We start from the raw sequence: 12,507 nt of genomic DNA, 5'->3' as shown, positions 1-12,507 counted from the left end.
GTCCAGTCATGCAAGATACCCAAAATACCCACCATCTAATGATCCCATATTCATCTCTTTCCTGTTAGTGAGATTCCAGCCGACACGATACACTGCCAGCCCTCCACACCAACAGGAGGAAGTGATGTCGCAGGAGGGCTTCCTGCTCCCTTTCAAGAGGAAGACACAGGAAGGCAGGACAAAGCAGGACAAACACGCACTAGTGTAGTAAAAATAGCCTCCCAGAGACTTTTGACAAGAAGCCATTGTCGGTTGGTGCACAATCATACAGACACGCCGCTGAATCTCCCAGCTGTGCAGTAGCCTACAGTTCAATCTGATTGTATCTGAGTGTGTACTTTCTTTTTCATGTGTATGTAGTGCAATCAATGGATTCCCCCCAACCCTTTCTTTTCATGTGATCTCAGAAACTCTTAATTTCTCTTTGCACTTTCCTGTGTTACTTTCATCATCTGCCTGTCTGTTGAATGTTGCCACAGGGCCTCCTAGTGGTGGGGACATGTAAATGTAATGTTTCACTTGCTGCCTATTTCCATTGCTGTATGGAGGGGGACATAAGCCGAAGTCTCCTGGTTCTACCAGCTTTTAGCATTTGCTCACTGCAGTAATGATAAGTGTTTGAGCTTTGTAAACTACAAATTGTGGTAATTATGTCATTTTCTTTGATTCTTAGTCATGACTTTTGTTTTCTGAGCCTGCACAATCATGTCATAAATGTCAGAATGGCAGAGTATACAGATTGACTCTCACTGGACAAACATCTAATTATAATAGATGAACCAATTGATAATATTTCATGAAATAGAAATACAAAGAAAAAAGAACTGCCAAAAGCAATGACAAAGAAGAAATGGTGTTACAACTTATTTGGACAAATGTCTTTATGGTGTTTGCTTTTTTTGTTTGGTTTTGCACATGACATAGCATACAAGTATTGTCTTGCATACTGTTCAGATATCATCGTTTCCCAGTTTCCCGACACTTTCACTCTCTCAGCCAACTCCGTAATTCTGCACAGGTCACCTTAAACCCAGTGCAGGGTTCAGCCAAAAACGTTGGAATCGTCGTGAATTCTAAATATCTTTGGCTCAGAAAACCCTGGTCATCAGATCCCCCCACTAGACTAGACGATCGATAGGCCTTGACAGATTTATATCCACACACTACAGCCCACAGAAAACCCAGCAGCCTAGAGATATGCTAAATCTGGCCCGGATCTGGGACAAGTCTGGCCTGGACCTGGTAGGGTTCTGCAAATCAGTACCAAAGACCAATAGAGCGGCTGAACAGCTAGCCAATACCAGTAACCCCTCACTGCCATTTTGTGGGTGCAGCTAATACAATTGTGGTGCCAGTGTCAGCATCTAATACTAACCACACTGCAGGGCCTCAGGACAGCATTACACTCTCTCTCCATAACGCATCCACTTTCTAATGGTGACAATCTGATGTCACAAACATGTCACACATAATTTAATGTCCTAAAATGAATCGTTTGATATTTTGCTTACTCCACTGTCTTAAAAAACACTCCCCTCAGCAGGGCAACCATGTTTGACACAGAGCGATGCGATACTACGTCCACATCTGGCTGAGTCCCGGTCAGGATCCGTCTAAGATGCGGCCCAGACCCAGAGTAGCCAGCAGGCTCTTTACACTACTCTGTCTTCTTTTATATTTGAGCTGAAACAATGCACTTTTCTCCAGAGGGATCTCCCATTATGAGCTGATGCAATGCAGTCTCTGTAAATAGCAATGGGTCGGGTTACTAAAGATGCACATAGAACCCTCCTGTCCTTTTCAAATAATTTTTTGTGTGCTTCTTCAGCCTATGCAGTCGTGTCTAAGAAAAGATGTTTCCTCTAAGAAACACAAAAGAAGGTGAATTGAAGCTGTGAAGATTGTTGCCACGGAGTCAGTATATGAAAATGTTTCCGTGAGAAGTGACACCGATTGTATTCTTCTAAGACAAAAAAACAAGATTTATATATTTAGATATGAAAGAGATATGACATGTTGTATTATATGTTAGGAAATTATGTTGTGTCAGTTTTGTGCCTTTTCAGTTTTTTTTACCCCAACAGCTTGATTGTTGTTTCAGAAATCATGTTTGTAAATAATGATAATAAATGAAATTTTTAAATGTGTCTCATGTGTGTAGTGTTCGTAAATTCTTCTACACTTTTACACACACACACACACACACACACACTCGCACACAACTTAAGAATTATACATCAAATATTTGATATGGAAGCCATTTCTGAAGCAGACGTTCAGTGATATGGCAGATAGTGTATCTTTTTGTCCAAAATAAAATCTCTAAAACTAAGGACTTTGAACAAACAGTGACAGACACGAAACCCATTGTACTGGTCAGAATATAGCTCCAAAATATAGGGCCACACCACACCTATTTGAACTTAAAGGTCATTACAGAGTATTTAAAACCTCTTTTAAATAACAAAGTATTTAACCTCTTAAGAAGGTCACACAACATATTATCGGTAAATTATATCATTTTTAGGGTGGTTAACATACAAAGTGCTTATCACATTATGTCAGGAATAAAACCCACAAGTTTAGGCTATCTGGTGTACGAACATGTATCCATATGCAATGGACAGCAGGGGTACTATCAACAGAATGTTTGATCATGTTTACCGGAGGCAGACTGTGTGCGTGTGAAACTGGGAGAAATATCTGATTCCTTCCTGGAAATATAGCTGTTACTTCATGTGTGTCTTGGGATTCTGTGAATTGATCCAGTCGTGTCCTCTGTAACTGCTATTTATTCTGTGGCAGTGTAGGGAGCTCACTGGCTATTTGAAAATAATTCAGAACATTTGGTGTGTGTATGTTTGTGTGCTTGGGCTTGTGTGTATGTGAATCTTCTTTGTGGGGAGAACCATGAACTCGATTCACCCTTGGCAGCTGACAGTTGAAGCTGAAATTCTTTCACACAAAACACTTAAAACCAACATGTATTATGTGCCCAAACCTCAGGATCTTACCACTGGAATGTGCAAAATGGGACTGGTTTATCACAAACGTATGTAGCCGAGAGAATAAATTGTAATACTACTCTTAAAAAGTAAAAAAGTAACAGCTTCACAAGATGACTGTCCTTCTGATGAATCCAATATCATAATGACCCAAGAGATATCTCTGCTCTGGCAGATCCAAATATAGCTATTAGTGAAACTATACTGTTTTACTTTAGACGATGGTTTCACATTACAGTATAGTTGCAAGCAGCAATGTGGGGACCTAGCAGCCTAGCTGGACAGTGTTACACAACTTTTGGACTTTTACACCTCTGCTCATACCTGGTCAAAAAGGCACTTGTGAGATATTTCACAAACACAGTACCTGTTGGACTCTGTGGAATCTTGACTATTGACACAATGACATCGAGTGTCTAATCAGTCTATTAAGCCTTTAGTTTGTAATTAGTAATTAACTGTGCAAAGGAAGTTTGATTAAGATCTATCAACCCACTGGTGGCTGACACAGCCTCCACAGGCAGACCCAACCCGAATGCATGGACACTTGTGACCAAACCCGCGCAACACTGATGGACACAAACATACACACATGGATAGATGATGGGGAAAATGCCTGCTGGCCGCGAGCACTTGATAAAGTAAAATCTAATCCAATCCAATATCTGATATTGGCTTATTGACCCATATTGGTATCCACCTCACATTTGAGTGTTCCTCTTTGCCAACCCTTGCTCTGGTATTCAGGTATCAACTGTAGTCTGCAGAAAAAGCCACACTCCAGCAGAAGTGCCGTGTTTGGCCTAATGGCCTAGAGTGACTCTCTGCATCAGCTCAAACTCTGAGTCTCATGTGGCACTTGCATGGGGTAAATACTGTACCTCATGTACCTCTTTAAACCAGTCAGGAGCTGTACACAACGTTACATTTAAAATGGTTTCGCAGTGAGGATTTCCGTTAATGGGCTGTAGCCACACAGCTCTGTGAGTGTACACAAACACTAGAGTTACGTAGCCTACACATACAGCAACAACAATATTGTCTTTTATAGTTTCAAACCCTAGGTTCATTCATACTCATATTTTTTTTTATCCTCAGGCTACATAAAAACTTGTCATATTAGTACGAGTAAGCAGTAGTTTACTGATACATTACATAGACTATAATTGCTGTATTATTTCATGAAGAGATGTTTATTACAGACCCACCAGCAAAATTCTTTATGGAATCACTTCAGCTCCTGTATTTTGACAGTAGGTCTGTCGTATCATTATGACATAGGGCCTAGTCAGATGCCACTGCTTAAAATGGTTCATCTTAAGTCTTGGTTTTCTCACAGGTTTATACTACAACAAGATTCATTAAGTCACAGCCTAATGTCACATGATACAGAACTCCAGTGGTCTACAGTAGGATATTTGACATGTAAAATAGGCTTAGCCTAACTGTAAACTGTAAAATAGGATGAAACATTATGATATGTGTGCAACCTTTTTTGTGAAAAACTAATAAATCCCATGTTAGAAGTCAGTAGGTTAAACACTGGGAAGACTGCAGTTCTCCCCATGTTATGAGATGCTTACAGAATTATGTGCACACATCAGTTAGATTCCAGCACACATTCCGTACTTGGAACATGTTCCCCGCAGCTATCGTTGCCAAAGCTTGCATCTTTTTTCTGTTATGTTCATGTAGCTTTTTATAGGTCTAGAATGTTCTGCTTTGCATCAAGTAGCACCTATTTTTAACTGTGTGCATTCCCCAGATACCAGGACGCATTGTGTGTGAGTGTGTGTGAGTCAAAGCAATCATCATCACATCTCGAAAAAAAACCTGGCATCGATTGTGCCGGATGGACAATGACGCGTGTAGGCCTACATCCACATTGTGTCAGGGTCAGCTAAGGGGATCCTCTTAAGCATAGGCTCATTGTCTCTCCCTTTCATTTAATGAGAGAGTTGAAATTGTCCGTTACTGACAAGCTCCTTGTCCAAAGGCAACATTCCTCTCTCAAAAGGCAATCGTCTGGTATTTACTTTCTGTTTAATGACCAAGTCGTCTGAAATTAATCTGTCAAAGCTTTTTTGTTACATAACAGACTGAACATAACTCCTTGTTTGGAGATGGAGTGTCAAGATATCTATGCTCAAGCCATAGTTGCTTTGCCATGACAATTAAACGATGAAGTCATGCTTTGCTCCTTCACATACAGGCTTCACTGTGGGTTAGAATCTAAAGGTAGTATGGATAAAGTAACATGTTGGGATGCTTCTCCTGAAGAGTGCTGACAAAAAGTAGCCTATCATTACAGTATGTCACTATGTCAGTAACAGTACCTCTGCTCTGTCTTTGCTGATTTTGGCCATTAGGGGTCAGCAGAGACTCTTCTGTCAAGTCATGATGAAATTATTGTTACAGCTGGATCATCTGGGTTTGAGGTGTTCTTAGATAGGATCACACAATGATGAAAATACCCACACAAACACACACACACAGAAGGATGTACACTGAGTACAAATGTTATCACCCCCGCCAACACAGACACACAAAAATGTACAAACACACACACATACTCAGAGAGACAAAGACAGAAAGAGAGAAATATACCAAAACATGATTTCCTTTCCACCATTCCACTCAAATGAATGTTGTTTAAGAACTCCTCAACTGACAGGTGTATGCACCTGAACAAATTAATGTAGTTCAGGCCCAACAAACTTACATTATGTAAAGAAATAATCTCACTTGCAAACAAAATCTAACCATCTGCCCCTTTCTTTCTATCACAAGCCCCCACATTCTAGCGCATCTTTGCCATGTCGTTGCTATGGTAACTAAGGTGTAGCACATGATTGCACGGTTGCGGGGGGAATTCCTTGCTTTGGCATATCAGGGGGGCTCGCCTAAACCTCTATCCCTAGCAACCGGGTTGCCGTGCAATACTGTTGCTATGTGAATTGAATTGTCCGGTATTAGAACATTTTTATTATCATAACTTTGCCCACACACGACACACACATACACACACATGTACAGTACACTTGCACACATAAACACATACACACCCACCTGCCCTCATGGACCTACAAAATTGCAATGCTCAGTGCTGTTGATAGTGTCACGTCAAAGACTCCGTGGTGCTTTTGTTCAATGATGACAAGACTTGGTGAAGGGGGTTTGACAGAAAGTCACCCTGATATGAGAATAAAGTTTGGTGGCGATAAGACTTTGCCTTCCAGAGACCACTCTGCCTTGCCACTGTCCAAATCTTTCAAAGACTCTTAACTTTTTGTCATCTTCTGGTATAGGGCCAGGCAGCACTGGTGCTCCCCAGAAACGCATCCTCTTCTCACAGCTCTTCGCCCTCTCTACCAATGATGGCAGCTTCAAAGACATAGCAGTTAAACTGTTGACATTTGCAGAGAACTCTACAGTAATCAGACTCATCCAAGATGGTGATGACTGGTGAGAAATATATCACCAATTCCCAATCCCATACATACATGATGCTTGCTGTTTTTACCACCACACACTTGCACTTAATGAATATGTTTTGTTTTTTATATAATCTTCATATTGCTTGTATATTGTGTTATATTTTGTGTAAGCCTATCATCTGTCACCAATGGCCAGAAACATATTCCTTGTGTGTGTTAACATACTATAACATACAATACATTTGACTCTAATTCAAATCAAATCTGAATTAAATTTCAGTGATATGGTTCTGTCTTTGCTAGAAGATGTACTTATCCGGTTGCCTTATCACAGAGATTAAAATGATTGCCATTCAAGAAAAAAGAAACAATTGTGGTATGATTAACTGCACAACTGAATGATGCTCTCATCTGAATGATTCTCTCTTCATTATTTACATGTGCAAATTGCATTACATGAAGAGAAGAGTTCCACTGTTGGCTTTAGTTATTACTCCACCCAGGGCTTGTATTTAAGGTAGTTTAATAAACCGGCTTTAGGGCACCACTGAGCACTTACATACAGAATAGCACATATGTGAGCAATTAGCAAGGAATGGGACTAATGATGATGCAGTGTTGGTGTGGTGTTGGTGTTTTCATTCTAGCCAGTGTCCTTCACAACAGCAAGAGAGATTGCAACAGTCCAAAGAGCTAAAGTCTTGTGACTGCCAATGACAAGAAACAGAGAATTTGAAGGGGGGGGGGGTGTCCATGAAAACACATAAATCTTGCAGTCAGCTTGTCAGCATAAGGCTTGTCTATAGATGGATGAATGATTCAGCGTGTTTCACCAAGTTCATCATGGGCTTTTCGTTTTGTTCTGTTTCTCATTGATAGACAGTTCAGCAATGACTGGAGGAGGGGGATATGGATGAGGCATTCTTAACACCATCAGGATCACGAGAGAGGAGCAGGGAGAAGGGAGAGGGGTTGGGATCACTCTCGTGTTTGTTCTGCGGTCACGAAGGCTGCTGGTGCTCCACTACACAAGGACTGACAGGCGAGATCCTCCCCTGAGTGCCGAATAAGCCGCCTATCTCCCGCACCCACAAAGAGCACCAACCAACACAATCCGCGTCTCGCAGCAGCTCTGACGCCCCCGCATAACACACACATGCTCACACACGCGCGCACACACACATACAACACAAGCTCTCTCTCACATACACACACACAGAAAAGCACACACACGCATGCACAGCCACACACACACATGCAGAAACACACAGACACACACACACACACAGCCACACACACATACACACACACTAAAGCCCCAATAATCCTCCTTCTCTGCTCCTCCTCCTTATTTGGTCAAAATGAGGGGGGTTTGAAGGATGGAAGAGTCATAAAGATGCATTAGTCTGTGCTGGTATTTCCATAAGATGCACACAGCGTTACACCCATTGGATATTTACAATAAGATACACTAGAAACTAGTAGCAAATTATAGTAGTGTCTCTCCTCTATGAACTCTCTATTCTCAAGATGAGGGGGTCAAAAACCTACACTGATATTATTAGATGCATTAGTTGGTTATATATAGCCTATATATAGAGATTGTGAGACTTATTAGTTATATATGCTAAGCTTTAGTAGGGACGGTGGAAAAAAGTCCCATCTGGGATTGAGTCGAGCGCATTAGACACGCACATGCCTCATCACACAGGCATGACTCCAATCGTTATCTTAATTAATTCAATTAATTTCTGCAGGGAGGAGTAAAGGAGTGGAGATTGTTGTGGACAGAAAACAAGCTGGCTGTACACAAGGTGAATGCTCCAACGGAGCCCTTGTCACATACAGTAGATTTCACACAAACAATGTTTAATTGTATGACACCATGGCTGAGTACGCCGACGCAGTGAGAAGCTAGCAGTACACATGCTGACAGCGTGGAACCTGTGAAGATCCAATCAGGCCCGTGCACAATGATGACAGGTAGTGGTGGAGGTGGCAGCCATGGTGTGGAATACTGAACAGACCCGAGTTTCCACAGTCACCATCACCAAGGGAACAAATCATATCCACCCACTCAGCAATGCGCAATGTGAGGGGCCAGACCTGCAAAGGATGGCTGGGGGAGGTGTTGGTTTGAGGCATGCACTGAGTAATCTCTGAGATTTTGTATCAAGGCCCAAGATGTCGGCCTTCTCAAAGTGTGTTTGCAAACAATGAAGGATTTAAGTGAATTTATAAACTGCTATTGGTGACAGACTTTTTTTCCTCGTAGGGCACATCCAAAATATTAATTATAAAGTATCCTTCTTTATATGACTAATGGCTAAAACATTATAATTAAGGGTTTTGTTTTCACAGCCATTACAGTGAGAAAATACATTACCAATTCTCAGATAATTTTCTGTGCTTTTTATTTTGATTCCAGGAACAATAGTTACAAATTACATCTCATTAAGCACTTAAAATGTTTACTTTTGCTCACTTTACTTGAGTTTTTTTTCAGTTTGTTTACAAATGAAATCTATAACGCACACTTTCCAGACAGCACCAGTGATAGCACTGCCATTTTTTATAGTGAGCTGCTTCACAGGTGTCAGCTCCAGGGATGGTGATATACCCAAGTCAAAAATGTCACGCTACAGCATAAGCACCCACCTAACCTTCCAGAATATGAAAAGCTAAATGACGATTTTTCTCCTCGTGCCCCCCCCCCCCTTCAGTGTCTCTTGTGGGAGGCTCAGAAATAAATGCTCTGAGCGGGAGAGGAGAGATGAACAGATAGGCAGGGGTGGGGGGAACCGCAGTCCAGACGGGGGAGAGTCAACGTGCAGCCTTGCGTAAAAGAAATCCAATTTAGATTATTGCTCTAGCCCACGTTCCCCACCCCTGGGACCTGAGCCGTGCTAAAAATTGAATCGCCACCCCAAAATCACGGACCTGGAGAGGGTAATGCCGTCAGGGTGTAATAGCCGCGTGCTCTAGTGCATGTGTAATCTACCCTGTGATCAAAGCACTACCAACAATAACACCAGCAACAACAATAAAAACAACAAACACTGGTTAGTGCCCCGTGCTTCCTTCTCCATTCCTGATCCCATCAGATTCCATAATCTGGTGGCACCCATGGAGGGTTAATGAACTGTCTACTAGTCTGGTGGCAAAAGCCTTCATGTAATCCGCCCTCAGGTATGTCTGGATCGATGTGATATGGCCCATGGAGTCTTCCTGCAACTGATTCCATTTTGTACTTTTCTCCAGGGTATGTGTACATTTGTGTGCTAGAGTGAGTATGTCTAGAGTAGGCTGTAAGTGTGTGTGTGTGTGTGTGTGTGTGCGTGCTTCCACCAGCACCCAGAGTGTTGCTCCTCACAAGAGAAAGTGCCCACTCCTGACCCTTGTGCAGTCTGAAATCTATTAACAGTACAGGGGTTAAACGGTAACTCAATGTCTAAAGCCTCAGACTTTGACAGAGCGCCTGTCTGCTGGAGGTTGTCAGATAATGCCTAGTCAGAGCATGATACCTCCAGGGGGTTTCCAGCACTCACTTCCAAATCACAGGAAGCCAGATCCACAGCAGCAAAGAGCCTATAGTGCTACAAGACATCTGTGTTCCCACCAAATGTGTGCCTACCTTGATGTATTGCATCTGTGTAGACCTGTAACTTATAATTGTTCAGGTCTTGCCAGATGTCTCTCCCTCGCTCCCTCAGACAAGGTCCGTTTGAAGACATATTTATGGCAGCTGTGTGTTGCTTGAGCCTAGTTTCAGATTGCAAGTCATGCGCTCTTTTATACAGAAATTCCGTTCTTGTTGGCTTTTGGCAATACAGTGCTTCTCATGAACCAGACATATATGGCCTTAGGGTACAGATGTCATGTACTTCGGATCTGAGGGGGCCCTGTATTGGAGCAGATTCATTGTAGTAACACGTCATAAAAAACAGAAGTACAGAGAGGACCTTGACATTTAAGAGTCCTCTTGGAATCCGAATCATAAGTAATCTGCTGGTCTTTTCAAACAAATCCAATTTCCCTTCCATTGTATCCTATTTCCAGACTGCTTCCTCTAACTTTGTGCTTCTTGATTTGGAGTAAGTAGGTCATATTCAAAGGAAACATCACATGAATTTTTTGTGCCGCGGCGTGGTCACAGAAATACCACTTGAATGTTACATCAGATTACACAAGTGATTGCCTTTGTTGACACAGAATTTAATCACAGTTGGCGATTAGTATTTGCTTAGCTAAGACTTTTATGACACTGAAGGTGTAGTGTAGCAGTATAAAACTGAGGGTGATTAACACTTCATAGAGTTTCCTCAGAGAATTTTTCCGGAGAATGATTCTAAAATACATTTGCATAGCCTCATTAGGCTCTTTGAGGTGAAATTGACTCTTCGTTGTGTGGTTTTGGCATCCCGTTAGCCTCCTGTGTCTTGTGGCATTTCTCTATCGTAAAAAGTTTCAGGGTTGTTTGGGATATTTCTGGCGAGCTGCAATCTGGTCTGTGTGTGAGAAAAGTGTTACCGTTCGCCGTGTGAAGACAGGAAATGGGCAGGGAGACGTTGTGTTTGGAGCATTAAAAATCCCATCCGTTCGCAGCAGGGGCCTTTTGCATGCATTGTATCCAAGCCTACGGCAGCACACTCGTCCACCACATGATAGCAAAGTAATCCCATTTTTATATCAAATCACCACTGCTTGGCCTTTATTTGATTATAGCTGGACACAAGAACTAAAACCTGAGGTATTTCTTTTGCTTTGCTGTGTAATGCATTGACTGGCCTGACCCTCTGTTTTCAATGTACCAGAAGATGTTTTGTTTCAGTGGAGTTACAAAAAATAGGACTTGTTCATCTCTTCGTGTTGTTTGTTTTATTCTGTGTACATTTCAATACCACAGATGGCAAGATGTGTGTGTGTGTGTGTGTGTGAACGGTGAACAATCTGACAGGATATATCATGTGATAAGCCTGATTTGCATGGGGTTTAGGAGGGTGGGCCCAGCTGGTGAAGAGGCTTAGATAGGCCAGGATACATGTGGTGTTTCAGAATTTGTTGTGTGTGTGTGTGTGTGTGTGTGTGTGTGTGTGTGTGTGTGTGTGTGTGTGTGTGTGTGTGGTGTGTGTGTGTGGTCCACTGAAGGAATTGTACTTTTGTTCAGAATTTGTCAACATGGTAGAAATCAATGATGAATATGGCTTCAATAAGTTCAATAAGTCCAATATCATTGCTATAGGGGCAAGGATCCTAGAAGGGTATTACCTAGGCCTACATAAGTGCACTGGTTCGAATGGAATGTTTTTAGACAAAAGAGAATGCTACCTATCTGAAATCAACTAGGCCTAACAACCACACATTCTCCTTTGTTCTTTTCAGTTCTGACAGATTAGGGCACACTGTGGAGATGGTTATCATCATCTAGGCTATTTAGCCATGATGAACTGGGCTCGCCATTTCCAAAGCATTCTCAGCACTTCCTGTTCATGAAGGAAATGGTGAGTCCATCCATCAAAATATTCTACTGGAAACAGCCAACCTCTACCAACCTGACAGCATTTGAGGTGAGCAGGGCAGGCTGGTTCTTGATGTCTGGCTGTTTACATACTTGAAGATGAAGGTCTTGTGATTTTCTTTTTCTGCGCCAAAACATGGGTATTAGCCCTTGGCTTTTTGCACTAAACCTAGATTTCTGAAAGTGAAATGTGATTGTTCATAATAATACATTAACCAACACAAGTAATCAGCAATTAAGAAGAATCAGAGCCGGACAGTAACGGAGTACATTTACTTGAGTACAGTACTTGAGTACAATTTTGAGGGATCTGTACTTTACTCGAGTATCATTTTTGGGGAGTACTCATGACTTTACTCAAGTACATTTGAGAGGCAAATATTGTACTCTTTACTCCACTACATTTCTATCCATAACCGTGAGTACCCATTACTTCTTCTAAAAAAAAAGGAAAAAAGAAAAATCTCGGAAACCCTCAATTTGTTGTTTCCCTCTCAAACGTGATTGGATTGTGCAGGCGCCACTTATTGGGACAGCCTATCAGCAA

At 41.8% G+C, this 12,507-nt stretch overlaps 1 protein-coding gene across 5 annotated transcripts in view; it reads left to right on the top strand.

Moving 5' to 3' along the window:
• wnk4b (WNK lysine deficient protein kinase 4b) overlaps nt 1-2,147 on the top strand; it is an 80,960-nt gene extending 78,813 nt beyond the window's left edge. For all 5 annotated transcript variants that reach the window (XM_076265866.1, XM_076265863.1, XM_076265862.1 and 2 more), the window contains one exon: nt 69-2,147. In XM_076265866.1, the coding sequence (XP_076121981.1) occupies nt 69-71 (3 nt within the window). In that variant the 3' untranslated portion in view covers nt 72-2,147. The remainder of the gene's footprint in view (nt 1-68) is intronic.
• The last annotated feature ends 10,360 nt before the right edge of the window (nt 2,148-12,507 follow it).

The sequence above is a fragment of the Alosa pseudoharengus genome, unplaced genomic scaffold (assembly GCF_046254945.1).
Source record: "Alosa pseudoharengus isolate Yale_2024_CS ecotype anadromous, Long Island Sound unplaced genomic scaffold, YU_APseudo_1.1 YU_APseudo_1.1_scf_4, whole genome shotgun sequence".
NCBI lineage: Eukaryota > Metazoa > Chordata > Actinopteri > Clupeiformes > Clupeidae > Alosa > Alosa pseudoharengus.
This window is presented reverse-complemented; position numbering and strand designations above follow the sequence as displayed.